Source organism: Leptinotarsa decemlineata, unplaced genomic scaffold, assembly GCF_025532065.1.
Source record: "Leptinotarsa decemlineata unplaced genomic scaffold, Ldec_3_MD MMD2_tig00026358_RagTag_RagTag, whole genome shotgun sequence".
Lineage (NCBI taxonomy): Eukaryota > Metazoa > Arthropoda > Insecta > Coleoptera > Chrysomelidae > Leptinotarsa > Leptinotarsa decemlineata.
Window position 1 is genome coordinate 3,562,696 of NW_027412703.1, and position 13,732 is coordinate 3,576,427.

General features: G+C 36.6%; 2 protein-coding genes across 3 annotated transcripts in view; both read right to left on the reverse strand.

Moving 5' to 3' along the window:
• Positions 1–13,732, reverse strand: part of LOC111516143 (uncharacterized) — a 752,250-nt gene that overhangs the window by 30,463 nt on the left and 708,055 nt on the right. The gene's annotated exons all lie outside the window — the stretch shown is intronic.
• LOC141486596 (uncharacterized) lies at positions 2,763–4,573 on the reverse strand. Its single transcript, XM_074184811.1, has 3 exons — positions 3,897–4,573; positions 3,616–3,837; positions 2,763–3,558 (listed from the first exon to the last, which is right to left on the reverse strand). Exons 1-3 carry the CDS (start codon positions 4,140–4,142, stop codon positions 3,331–3,333), a joined length of 696 nt encoding a protein of 231 aa, XP_074040912.1. The 5' UTR covers positions 4,143–4,573; the 3' UTR covers positions 2,763–3,330.

The window sequence follows — 13,732 nt, forward strand, 5'->3', positions numbered from 1 at the left end:
ATGGAAACCCATCATCAAACGAAAAATGACCAACTCCCGTCAAAACGGTCATCTCTCACGGAATCATTGAAGCGGAAAATGGAAAGTAGAGAAAGTGAAAGTATTTCAACGACCTATAAAATAGTCATCTCTCGGAGGAATCAGTCCAGTCATCACCCGAAGACGATTGTAGATACCAACAATCGAAACGTCGTGAACTAACGTGACTTGGAATCTCTACATTTTTTTATTTTTTGATTATTTTCTTTTTTCATTCCTTTAATTTTTATTTATTCAATTATTATATTTTTACTTGTAGGTTATTTCACTATCATTTCATTTCAGGTTTATTGTTGCTTAATATAATTGTTATTTTCAACTATTCTTTTTTAATTATTCTTTTTTACTTGTTTCAGGGATTTCAAATCATTTTATATAGTAGACAATGGAAGTCCGAACTAGTGAAATTCAATAGACCATCTATTCTCAAATATCTCTGACCCTCTTATATGAGTATTTGACAATGAGTTTTCGGACCACAGGTCGATTTTATTTCACACAAGGCTAGAACAGGAGAAATGGTTGAAAATATATACAAAAACCAACATAAATGACGCCATCAACTGCTTCCATGAGATTTTCATGCATTATTTTAATGTGTATTTTTCTCTCAGACAATACTTTAAATAAATATAAAATGAAAAAAAAATGGGTTACCGATGAAATAAAGAAATCAAGCAATAATGAACTGAAAGATTTGTTCACTTTAAAACGTAGTTACCCATATCTAGAAAAGGAATATAAAAACATATTTTCCTAGTGAAAAGCATGAAAAAATACTATTTTCAAAATAAAATATTCAATTCCCAAGATACCTGTAAAACTACATGAGACAGTATATGAACTATCTAATAAACTTAAACAACATTAAAACATTATCTTATCGAGAAATGATAGCACTATTGAAAATCCCAAAGAGGTATCAACTTTATTCAATCATTATTTTTTGAACGCTGCATCTGAAACGAGGAAAAAATTAGATGTCACACAGGAATAAATACACAATCTGCTGAAATACCATGTAGAGACCATTTTTCTGAAACCATTTCTGAAATCAGACTGATTCGAAATCAGTTTTTTAAACCGTCTCATACACTTTTTAGTAGAGAAACAAATTTTAACGTATAGTCAACATGGATTTCGTGCGAAAAATCCACAAATACGGCTGTTATATCATATTAGGAAAAAGTTTTCGAAATGATTGAGGCAGGGGTGTGCCTTGTTTGGATTTTTTGTGATCTCAGCAGAGCATTCGATTGTGTCGATCATGAAAAACAACTACTAAAGACAAATCATCTAAAGGAACAATTCGTTCAGGCCAGTCTCAACACCCTACACAGTAGGTTAATGGACTGACACCTATCAGAAAACAACTACTCCCCTGGCTAATACCACGAAGGGCGTTGGATTATATCCGACAGGTGTCAGTGCAGGATTCTTCACAGAAGTTATTTCTGCATATGCTGTTGGCAATACAACTGCCGCAATAGATTTTCAATTATTGGAACACACTTGCAGACCGGTTTCGGGCTGTTTGGCCACTCGTCAGTGCAAGGTAGTGTATATCATCAACATAAAGTCGATGATTTCCGATAATTGAAAATCGAATTCCGTCAGAGTATCATTCCTCGAACTAAGCTGAAGACTACAACAAACAACAGGTTTGTCGTCGCTCCATCTGCCTGTGAACGAGGTAACCAACTGCATATCCAAATTTGCCCAATTCCTCGTAAAAGGAAAAAAATCTTTCACGTATAGTCAGTGGGCATACTTGAAGACTGGCTATAAATCAAATCATCTAAAGGAACAATTCGTTCAGGCCAGTCTCAACACCCTACACAGTAGGTTAATGGACTGACACCTATCAGAAAACAACTACTCCCCTGGCTAATACCACGAAGGGCGTTGGATTATATCCGACAGGTGTCAGTGCAGGATTCTTCACAGAAGTTATTCCTGCATATGCTGTTGGCAATACAACTGCCGCAATAGATTTTCAATTATTGGAACACACTTGCAGACCGGATATGCAGTTGGTTACCTCGTTCACAGGCAGATGGAGCGACGACAAACCTGTTGTTTGTTGTAGTCTTCAGCTTATTTCGAGGAATGATACTCTGACGGAATTCGATTTTCAATTATCGGAAATCATCGACTTTATGTTGATGATATACACTACCTTGCACTGACGAGTGGCCAAACAGCCCGAAACCGGTCTGCAAGTGTGTTCCAATAATTGAAAATCTATTGCGGCAGTTGTATTGCCAACAGCATATGCAGGAATAACTTCTGTGAAGAATCCTGCACTGACACCTGTCGGATATAATCCAACGCCCTTCGTGGTATTAGCCAGGGGAGTAGTTGTTTTCTGATAGGTGTCAGTCCATTAACCTACTGTGTAGGGTGTTGAGACTGGCCTGAACGAATTGTTCCTTTAGATGATTTGATTTATAGCCAGTCTTCAAGTATGCCCACTGACTATACGTGAAACTACTAAAGATTTACAACTATGGAATTCTAGGCGAAGCTTATGACTGAATTTCGACATTCTTAAAAAATAAGCAACAATATGTGAGCATTCAATTAGAAGGGAGCGGTAAAATAAATAATATCAATTCGGATCCAGTGAATTGTCTCACTGGAGTAGCATAGGGGTCGGCGTTGGGTCCAGTTTCATTTATATTATATATCAATGAAATTGATAAAGTAACTGATAAAGCATTTTATTTCTGACCGGGATATTATAAGCTTATATCGTCATAGTTACGCTATCAATAAAGAGGGTCATAACTCCCTTGGGACATTATAGATTTTATAATTCCCTCTACCTTTCACAAGTAAAAATAAATAGAAATGAAAACTGAACCATATTTTATTTATTCACGTCATTACAAATAATAAATGTACAATTTTGAAATGTTCCCTGAAAATTACTTCCGCCACTGGAAACAATTTCTTCTTTTGTATGGCTGGAGCTTCTGTTCACTACAGTCGAGGTACCTGCCTCTTCTGATGACAAAGTAGACAACATACGCGCCGTTTTATTTCTCAATTCGATGCTATCCTCCAAAAACCCCTCCGCCACCGTGGAACTTTTCCAACCTCCGTGTCTTTTTAAGTTAGTCATAGTTGCTCCTGCATTGGCTAGAGCAGTAGCAGAAGTGCGACGAAGGCAATGTCCCGTATAGGAAGATGAGTTTGGCAATCCTAAATACATTGCGATTTTGCTGGGGATTTTCCCAAACATGTTTTTTCCAATTGGCTGAGATGTACATTTATTTTGTCGGAAGCTCAAAAAAATCGTTCAATACCTTTAGGACGCAAAGACATATAAAGTCTTAATAAAGGCAAAGCGGAGAACTCTTTTTCATCCACAACTGTAAATTTCTTCGATACACCAGTTTTACTTTCCGGTACGTTCACTACCATAACGGAATCCCGGTCCTCTATATCCGATATCTTCATATTCAAAAGTTCCTGACTTCTGCATCCTCCAAAATAACCCATAATCAAAACAACCTATAACAAAAAAAAAAAAATAAATACACACAAAAAGGAAAATAAGAAAAAAATTACCTTATGCAATAAATGAATATCATTAGGAGCGTCCTTTAGGAATCTGATAACATCTTTAGGAGATAAAACAGCAGACTTTTTCGGCTTATAACTCTTACTCTTCCGTTTCAAAAAAGCCTGTAGTTCATTGAACTTGGTGATATCTCGTTTCTCATGTATAGTCACCATCGATTTTAGCATTGACCATTTAGTCCATAAAGAATTCGGACTATACGTTTCTGACTGAAACGAATAAACACAATTACTACCAAATTTACCGAAAAACATAGAAAATTCCTTACCAGTTCTTGAAAATATGCCAGAAATACAGTTTCAGTGACATCTTTTGGCATAACATTTTTCCGTGTCAGCCAGTCCAGATATATCTTGTATTCTTTTTGGTATACGGCTTCACTTTTCGATGGAATTAATGATTCTCTTGCTTGTTCAGCTTTTTTCAAAATATCCTCCATTATATTTGGGGTAGAAAACACGTTTTCCCGCAAACACAGCTTGATAACAAAGTTCTGTTTATAAACAAGTAACATAGCAACAACCTAGCAACAAGAAAACTCTACTATAATCAACGGTACCTGATTCAAATATACCGGGAAGGTAATGAATTGGTACATTTTTCCGTTTCAAAAATGAACAAAATTTTATTGGAATCGGTCAGAAATAAAATTATCTATGTACCACGGGAATTAACGAGCCTTAATAACCTCAGGCAATTGCTGTCCCTCGGGCCAGAGGCCCTCGGGACGCAAACTTTGCCATCGGTAATTAAGGCCCTCCTAATTCCCTTGATACATAAATAACTATTTTGTCACTTACACTGATGACACATCCTAATGTTGTGGAAGCCATATCAGGTTGGTGTGGGTCCAATGATCTGTTCTTCAATAATGAAAAAAACACAATTAATTCGTTTCCATCAATGGCAAAAAATTTGCTCGCGAATTGAGATATAAGTTAATGACTCATATGTCAAAAACAGTAAAAAGATGTTCCTTGGAATCATTATACTTATACTTAACGACTTGGTATTGAATCTCCTGTTTGAGAAATGTAACTTTCAGTCCATACCAATATTTTAACTCACTCTTGTTGTTGCACGAGTCAAATAATTCTGCTTAATTTTTACCCTTAAATTTTTTAATATGGCATTCGTGGTGGTCTGTTTTTTCGACAATTTTTTTACTTCAGAGGGGTCCTTTTTTAAAAATTATGATTTGAATTGCCCCGTTTCAAAGGAACAAATATTACAAAGTATTTTTAAAATAAGAAACACAGTAAACCATCTGAAACAGTTTATCATACTCCTCATTATAGGCGAGATACTGTACTTCCTCATACCAATGGGCCACTGTGTAAGATGAATATACAATTTGGAAAGGATTATTTCTACCGATATTTTTTTAAAACAAATATAAAAAACGTTAGTCAATGAAATTTTATAACTACTTGAATAATGTAAAAAAGCGATAATTAATGATAAAAAAAAACAAAGTTCATATAATTTCATCTGTTTTTCAAAGAATATTGACGAATTCAATGTATTATTATCATAACTGTTATCACAAAAAGTCTCTATATTCTGGTTAGTGTGTAACGTGAATTGGGTTTATTCGAGTTGAATGACACAAGAAACCAACAAAATTAATTTGAGAACCAAAATAAGAAATAAATACATATATCATCATGTGCATCACAAAAATTCAATTTCAACACTTGATGAACAAATAATTGGGTATCTCCTCAAATTTCTTATGATGAAGTGTGGCGTCTGTAAAATTACGAGAAAGTAGCTTCATCGTGTTCGTTGAAAGTCATTTCATTTGATTTATAAGCTATTCGTGTCGCAGTAGCAATTTTAATTATAATATACATCCTGAGTTTTCCCAAGGCGACGACAGTAAAGGACTCCTAATGTTAATCACTACATATTATTATATTTCGATTTCCACTTTCACACTAACGGTTGTGAAGTGAGCAAAATTAACGTCAATAAGCAGTACACAAGAATTTTCATGATATCCTTAATGAACGAATCGCAATTTGAATATTACTTCAAGAATCAGTTTCCAGCTTGTGACTTTCTATTTATTTTGTAGAAACTTATATTAAATATACAGGGTGTTGATTAAGCATGCGGCAAAAATTTGAAGAACTATTCCTTGAAATAATCTGAGGATATTTTGTCTTTTGATGATTTTTGATAGGACGCTTTGTTTCGAAGATACGGAGCGAAAAATAATTTCGACAATAACAATTTTTTACCAAAAATTACATGTAATGTTTGTTAATCTACAAGAACTGTTGGAAATGACACCCCCCCGCTTGGATGCAAGAATCCAATCTGCCCCTCATAGACTTCCGAACTCTTTCAAAAACACCAGGATCGTTTCTGATTACGATACACCCAGCAATCATCCGATTTCTCAAATCCTCCACATCTTCTACTGGAGTAGTATAAACTAATGACTTTATGTGGCCCCATAGGGAATAATCCAGAGGGTTCAAGTCAGGTGATCGAGCAGACCATAAGTGAGGTCCACCTCGACCAATCCAGCGATCTCCGTATGTTACTATTGAAAACTCTCGGGCCAATATGCTAAAATGCACTGGTGCACCATCGTACATGAACCACATTGCATTTCTTCTAACTAATAGTACATCCTCCAGAAACTGAGGTAGCGTTTGTTCCAAAAAGTTGCGGTATACCTCGCCGGTAAATCTTCCTGGCAGAAATACCGGTCCATTTAGGAAGTCATTCACTATTTCCACCCAAACGTTAACCGAGAACTGATGTTGAAACTGATCTTCAAGCACCTCATGTGGATTTTCTTCAGCCCAAACATGGCTATTGTGGAAATTCCTCATGGCATTTCTTGAGGAACTGGCTTTATCGGTAAAAAGAACAAGCGTCAGTAGTTGAGTGATTTGAACCAATGTGCGCAAAAGCCTCAGGGTCAGTACCAGAGTGCTACCAAGATTTAGCCAAAGCCTTGGTAGATAATAACATTATCCTGAGGTGGGTTAAAGGGTACGACAGGAGTAGAGGTAATCGCATTGCTGACTCTTTAGCCAACGAAGCGGCTGGATTAAGAATTTTAGGATCCAGTGGCACCTACGGTCTGATGACTTCGACAATTGCGGAACGCGACCCTGGGAAGCTGGCGCCGAAGAAAAATCTGGCGATGACCAGGAAAAATCTACGCTTAACAGTAGGATTTCTGACTGGCCACTGTCAATTGAGGAAATACCTCCATAATATGGGGCTAGTGGACACACCTCTATGCAGGATGTATGAACAGGGATATGAGACTGTCCTATGCGAGTGCTTGAAGTTATCGTCAATAAGAGAGTGTGTGTTCGGCGAGTCTTGGCCTACACCTGCCGATATAAAGGAGATGGCTCCCAGTAACCTTCCTGGAAAGGACAGGATGGAGGATGACTTAGGAGGACAACTCTTCGGGAAGATGTACAATGGGTCACATGTGTTCTAAGTGCTTTGGGCTTATACTCACCTATACTACTCTATAGATACAGATACGAAAGCGATTGACAGAATGCAATACAAGAAAGAAAATTTGTAGGAAGAAGTTCCTGAACTCGTTATGTAGTATGGGTACAACAAATAATCTCTAAGAATGTTCCAAATCGTCCCGTATTTGCAATTTTTTGAGTAGAGCTCCCTAATTACCCTGATTACCATCTCTTAATGCTCAATATTCTGAAGGGGTATTTTCTCTTGAATGTATCTCTATGAAAATAATCCGTTGGAGTGAGGTCAGGAGACCTAGCAGGCCACGGAAACTCTGAATACCTTCCTATAACATTTCCTCTGAAAACAGTTTCCAAGTACTGTCGAACATCGGTGGTACTGTGGTATATTGCTCTATCTGTTGGAACCATATTTAGGTAAATTACGTATCGATGGATTGTCAAGAAAATCAAACAAATGATCATATGAAAATTATGAATAATGTTGGGCATTCATGGTACATAATACCATGGGTACATAAATAACGATTTTTGTCCGAACTAATCACTCATCTTCAGTTATTTTGAGCTTGTTTCAATTGTCCATCAGAAGTTTACTATATCAAAAATACATTTCTTTTTCATTGTAAATTTTACCCTCTTTCAGTATCTTTCAATTTCATTCCTTATGTATTAATAGTGTTGTAATTCATCTCCTAAAAAAACACCGGTAGCCGCTGGTCGTCATAAATCAATTGTGACGTGCTCAACTCGTGTGCGCGCGGCCATTCTAAACGTGGCGGTGCTTCGAGAGTAACGCTACCGGCTTCGATGGAATTCCGACGAATTTACTATCGCCTTCAATTGCCATATATAAACGCTACCCACGAGCATATCGATAAAGTGAAGTTTTGCGAGAGTGAAGTACAGAGCGATCTAAGTTAGGTTAGGTGCAAAATGCGTCTATTTGACTCTCCACCGCAACCCGCAAGGGTTTATTGTTGCTCACACCTATTTACACTCGACCAAATGAACCCAGGTTCTTAACGAAGTCGATAAGTTTGTATGGTGAGCGGTCTTTCAGGTCAGATGGTAAGAGTACGGCTCTGCCGAATTCTTCAAACAGAGGCGACACACATTGTCTTCCGACAGTCCGAGTCTCTGCATATGATGATTCAAATGAGAGTGACCTGTATGAAGGCCTGTTAGACCTCGTAGTTTATTCCTACACCACCAATAACTGTTTTTTATCAAGCTTCGAAGGGTGAGTAAACGCTTTGGAGTAAGCCAATCCTGGAAGATTCTGCCAGAAGTCCATAAATCTTCTTGCCATTCAGGTGTTCAATGTTTGTTTAGCAATGCCAATGATATGTTCTGGTCCAATGAAGCTACTTGCAGCAACGGAGTCAGCAGACTCATTGCCTTCCAGGCCAGTATGGCCAGGAATCCAGACCAGAAACAATCTTTTGAGTCTTCCTATCGAGGAGAGTTGTTTTTGCCAACTTGCTACCAATTTAGATATTGCTCGGTAGGAGTCAAGAGCGCGGCAGATTTTCTAAGGGGGTGTTAAGTGCAACAAAAAAAGCTTTCATTGAATAATTTGACCATTTCGATCTGACACAAACTCGCGGCCATTATTATAATGCGCAAAAAAAATTCGCCATTTTGAAATACTCAAGCGCGTCAAATTGAGATATATATGGTTCATCTTTATGTTTCGGACGTGCTGTCTCATAATCTGACGATTATCTAGAGGGATTCGCTTAATCTGACAAAAACAATATTTTTTTTTATTTTTTTTTGATTTATTGAACTTAATTAATTGAGAATCCCAGGAAATAGCATGCAAATAAATGAGTGTATGTTTTTCAAGTAGAATACTTGTATTTATAAGAAAATAATTTTTAAAAAATGCTTAAAAAAAATTTAATTTTTCATAATCAATTGATTAATTAATGAAGAAAAGAGAAATGAAACTTTCTATGTTTTTTACCACTTTTATTTGTAACTAACGTTACTGCAGTTTCATTCTATGAGAACATTTTCAAACTTATATATTGTATAAGTTAGAAAATGTCCTTATATATTGTATACGTTTGAAAATGTCCTTATAGGACGAAACTGCAGTAACGTTAGTTACAAATAAAAGTGGTAAAAACATAGAAAGTTTAATTTCTCTTTTCTTCATTATAATTTCCTACCACGTAGTAACGGCTACATTCATCAATTAATTGATTAATTAATCATCATCTTCAGCTTCATCACGAACGAGTCTCAGTGATCAGCTGTGATGGCGTCATGGCAACAGAATTCAGAGTGGGGACGGAGTGAGAGAGCAATAGATAGATGAAAAGTGAATAGAGAATAGAGGAATAGAAACTCGAAGAGGGAAATATAGGTATCACATAGCTGCACGCATTAAACTTTATCGACAAATTTTTGTTATTTCGAATTGCGGAAATCATCAGATTATATATTTTTCGTTATCCTTGAATTATTTCCTTCAAATGAAAAAAATTTACTATGCTCGAGAATGTCGAAATGACGTTATTTTTTTACAACTTTGCTTTGTCCCTTTCTTTACATCACTCTCAAATTGTCAGATTACTGGAATATACACTTTTTAGCATGTGATTAACTCACCCTACCTTAATCTGACGCGCTCGAGAATTTCTGATGATCAATTTTTTTTACTAATCTGATCCTTTATCCCTCACAGGCGGCCATATATATGGGGCTCATATTTTGTGGAGGTACTTAACCGGGTACAAGGTATTCCCCTGTATATTAATCTGCCGCGCTTTAGTAAATCCCGAAATCCCAGCTTGGGCTCCCCTATTACAAGGCAGGTTGATATCTCTGTCCTCGGTCTGCGACTGAAAACACCTGCACCGACACAGCGATCTAACACTACAACTGAAACTTCAACTATTATTATTCTAACAAGGCGATATACATTTGAATAATAATAGTTGAAGTTTCAGTTGAAGTGTTTGGTTGAAATAACAGTGATATAAAGTTAAGTTTAATTATAAAATCACTAAAATTATTTTGCTATACGCCATTCAGGATCCAATGAGCTGTCGATCATTATTTTAGGAGCTTTATGACTATTGAACAGTTACTGTAATTGCTATATTCAGTTAAACTAGTTTTCACTTTTTCTATTGTCCCAGATGTAATCTCTTTGCGATGAAGCTGAAAAAGAAATTAGTTATGTGTGACGAGAATCATCAGACCTTGAAAAAAATTCGACACGAATGATGCGAATCCAGATGTGGTCAGTAACAAATAATTGTCGCATTCACGAACTTTTTAACTGCTTTCTCTCAAACGTGAATTCTCTCGTTTCCAGAAACTGATTTCTGGGCAATTAAACTTGAAATAGTTCAGGCATTTACTTACATAGACACATTTTGAAGGATGAGAAGCAGCAAGCGAGAAACATAATGTTTTTTAAAAGTTATATTTTTAATAAATTTGTCTGCACAGAAAAATTGTGTTTCAATGAAAAAAGACGTTACACGAAAAATTATATTGAAGTAACTGGAAAAAATATCACAATAACTCAAATTACCACAATAATTGAATTGTGGTATTTTGAATTTTTAGAAGCGATTAATTTTTGGGAAAGGTTTTGACTTCCTACTTCTCCATCTTCATACAAAAAAATGTGGGAGTCTTCAAAAAAAGGAAGCAACTGATTTCCAAATAAACTCTTCACAAAGATGAGTAGATTATACAAAGAAGTAACTTTCAGACATGAACTGGAAGAAAAATCCCTCTCGAAACAACTACTTTCATATAAACATTGAATCACACGAAAGGAAAAATACTTTCGAAATAACTACTTTTATATGAACACTGAAATAAAACAAAAAAACACCTTTTCCTATTCGGTTTGTACTCCAAACATTCGTTATGGAATTGCATCAGATATCATTCACAGGATTGCTACCCAATATAGTATATGAAAGATGTACCATTTCGCTTACACTGTTCACTGTCATCCTCAATGACGGACATCGATGTTTCGGAATAAGACACTTGTCCTATTGAAAAGGAAAAAATCAAGATAAATATAATCTCAGTTTCATACCACCAAAACACGAAAAACTTTGGAAAGATTTTCAAGGAACTAAAAAAGATCTATTAAAATAAGATATAAGGAACACTTAACACACTTGAAAATCCCGTGGGTTGGGATACCTTTCGGGCGCGTTCCCAGGTGGTGGATAGGGGAACGCCAGGGGACTGGAGGCCCTGTCCGGAAAGACAATGTGGCCTTACGGACGGGGTCGCCGGACTCCTGGTCAGTGGCAGAAGTAAGTAGGGTGAGGGGAACTAAAACTCCACAAAAGCCTTTACAAAACATTCCACCGTGGACCAGCCTACCTAAGTAAAAGGGGAAGGAATCGTGCCGACAGCTGAATGGCTGCAGGGTGATATGGGGTCACGAACGATCCTCTTGGGGAAGTGGGCGAAACTTCATTGTGATCAGCCTACCTCTGGTAATGCGGAGCTCTGCCAGAGGTGACCAGCTCTTCCCTTGCTACTCCTGTAACCACTCATGAATGAAACAAACACAAAAACAGAAACTAACCCCGTGGCCAGACAGAAGTGCTCACCTCAATCAAAGGCGGTGGCTGGGGATGATCAGGTGGCCTCGAAATGAGGCTGGACATAGCAGATCACCTCATGATGTAAAACAAATGTCAAGACGTAGGCGTATTTGCGGCGCCGAGGTCAAAAGGAGAAAAAGAACGAAAGAGACAGCAACTATAAGTGCATCCTCCTCCTCCCCCACTACACCTCCAACATCAAGGGCACTTCCTGCGGCGGGTGCCAAGAGCTCCGCCTTGAATAAAGGTAATGAACCGGCTCCCCCTACAGGAAAGCTCCCTCACTTGTGCACCTCCACGGAGGGAACCCCAAGAAGGTTGAGGAAGCCGCGCAACGACAGTAATGTCGCTGCACCTTCCAAAACCTTCGCGGAGGCCACCGTGAGACACCTCAAGGTTGCCAAAGAGAGTGTGTGTTCGGCGAGTCTTGGCCTACACCTGTCAATATAAAGGAGATGTCTCCTAGTGACCTGTCCATCTTCCTGGAAAGAACAGGATGGACGATGACCTAGGAGGACAACTCCTTGGGAGGATGTAAAATGGGTCACATTTACTCCCTACTCTACAGATATAGTATCAAGATGAATATATCCAAAAGACAAAGTTGAGAATTTGGAAAAGTCTGGAATACACGAAATCAAATGTAAGGACTGTAATGCAAAATATTACGGACAGACAAAATGATCTATTAAAATAAGATATAAAAAACACTTAACACACTTGAAATATGGAAGACCTGAAAAATCAGCAGTCACCCATCATATTTTGTAATAAAATCATTGCATAGACAGTTCATTAAGATTATTTAGACAAGTTAACAATAACATTAGAGTCTAGAAATGAGTAAACATAATAATATTATGAATAACGATGGTGGACCGATACCTAATAGTATACTATATAGCTTGTTGAAATAATATTATATTTCTTAGATTTACCTGACTATTGCATAAGGACACATTGTAAATAAATTTAAGACTAGTAGATACGACAATATTGTGAAATTAATTTTCTATTGCTTATAATATTTAAAGTATTAGATTTACCTGACTATTACATAAGAACACATTGTAAAGTTAAATTGATAAGGTAATAATGTGAAATTAATTTAAGACACTTCAGACGGAGGCACCTAGAAGAGGTATCTATGGTATAAATATAAGGATAACTTTGTAAGTATGATTAGTTTGATTTTCCCTTGAAGACGATCACTTGGTAATCGAAACACGTGTCGAGGTGTTAAAATAACGGTTTGGTGTTGGTAATAAACTCCAGTAATATTCGGATATTCAGTACTCCCCGCTTTTTTACAACATAATTAATTCTTTTGTAAATAGATTCATTCTGATTTCAGACTTATTGAAAATCATTAGTTACATCAAGCCATAGAACTTATTCACTGTGGTGTACTGTTTGGAACCTTTGGTGTAGTAATGAATATTACTGGAGTTTTATCCCAACACCAAAACGTTATTTTTAAAACCTCGACACTTGTTTCGATCACCAAGTGATCATCTTCAAGAGGAAGATTGAACTGTTCAATTTACCAATCTACGCATGCGCAGCAGTGTGGTTGTCTCACGTGTTCGTACACAGGGACTGTGTGAGGAAATTATTCAATCCTGGCGATCCTGATCAAGATAATGAGATAAACTTATGAAATTTGTATTGTCACTGATTCTTGATAAGTATACTAAGTTTAAAATAAATATGTCTATTTGAAGTTACCTAGTCGAAATCGAGTCCAAAGGGGTCGATTACAAACAAACATACAAGTGAAGTTAATAAAAGCGTGTCAATGAAAATATAATTCAAAAGCTACTAGGGGGCGTTTTCCTGAAGTTTAAAATAGATTTTTTGATTTTTTATTTTTCTCAACTTGGTACTTACATATTGAAACGAACCATTTATCAATACTATTCAGTAAAAAGTTAATATTTAGGAATATAATTGTTGTCTTTTATATTTTTACTGATTGAAAACATATGAACATGAAGGTTTAAAAAAACAGAGCCAATCTTTCAAAACTA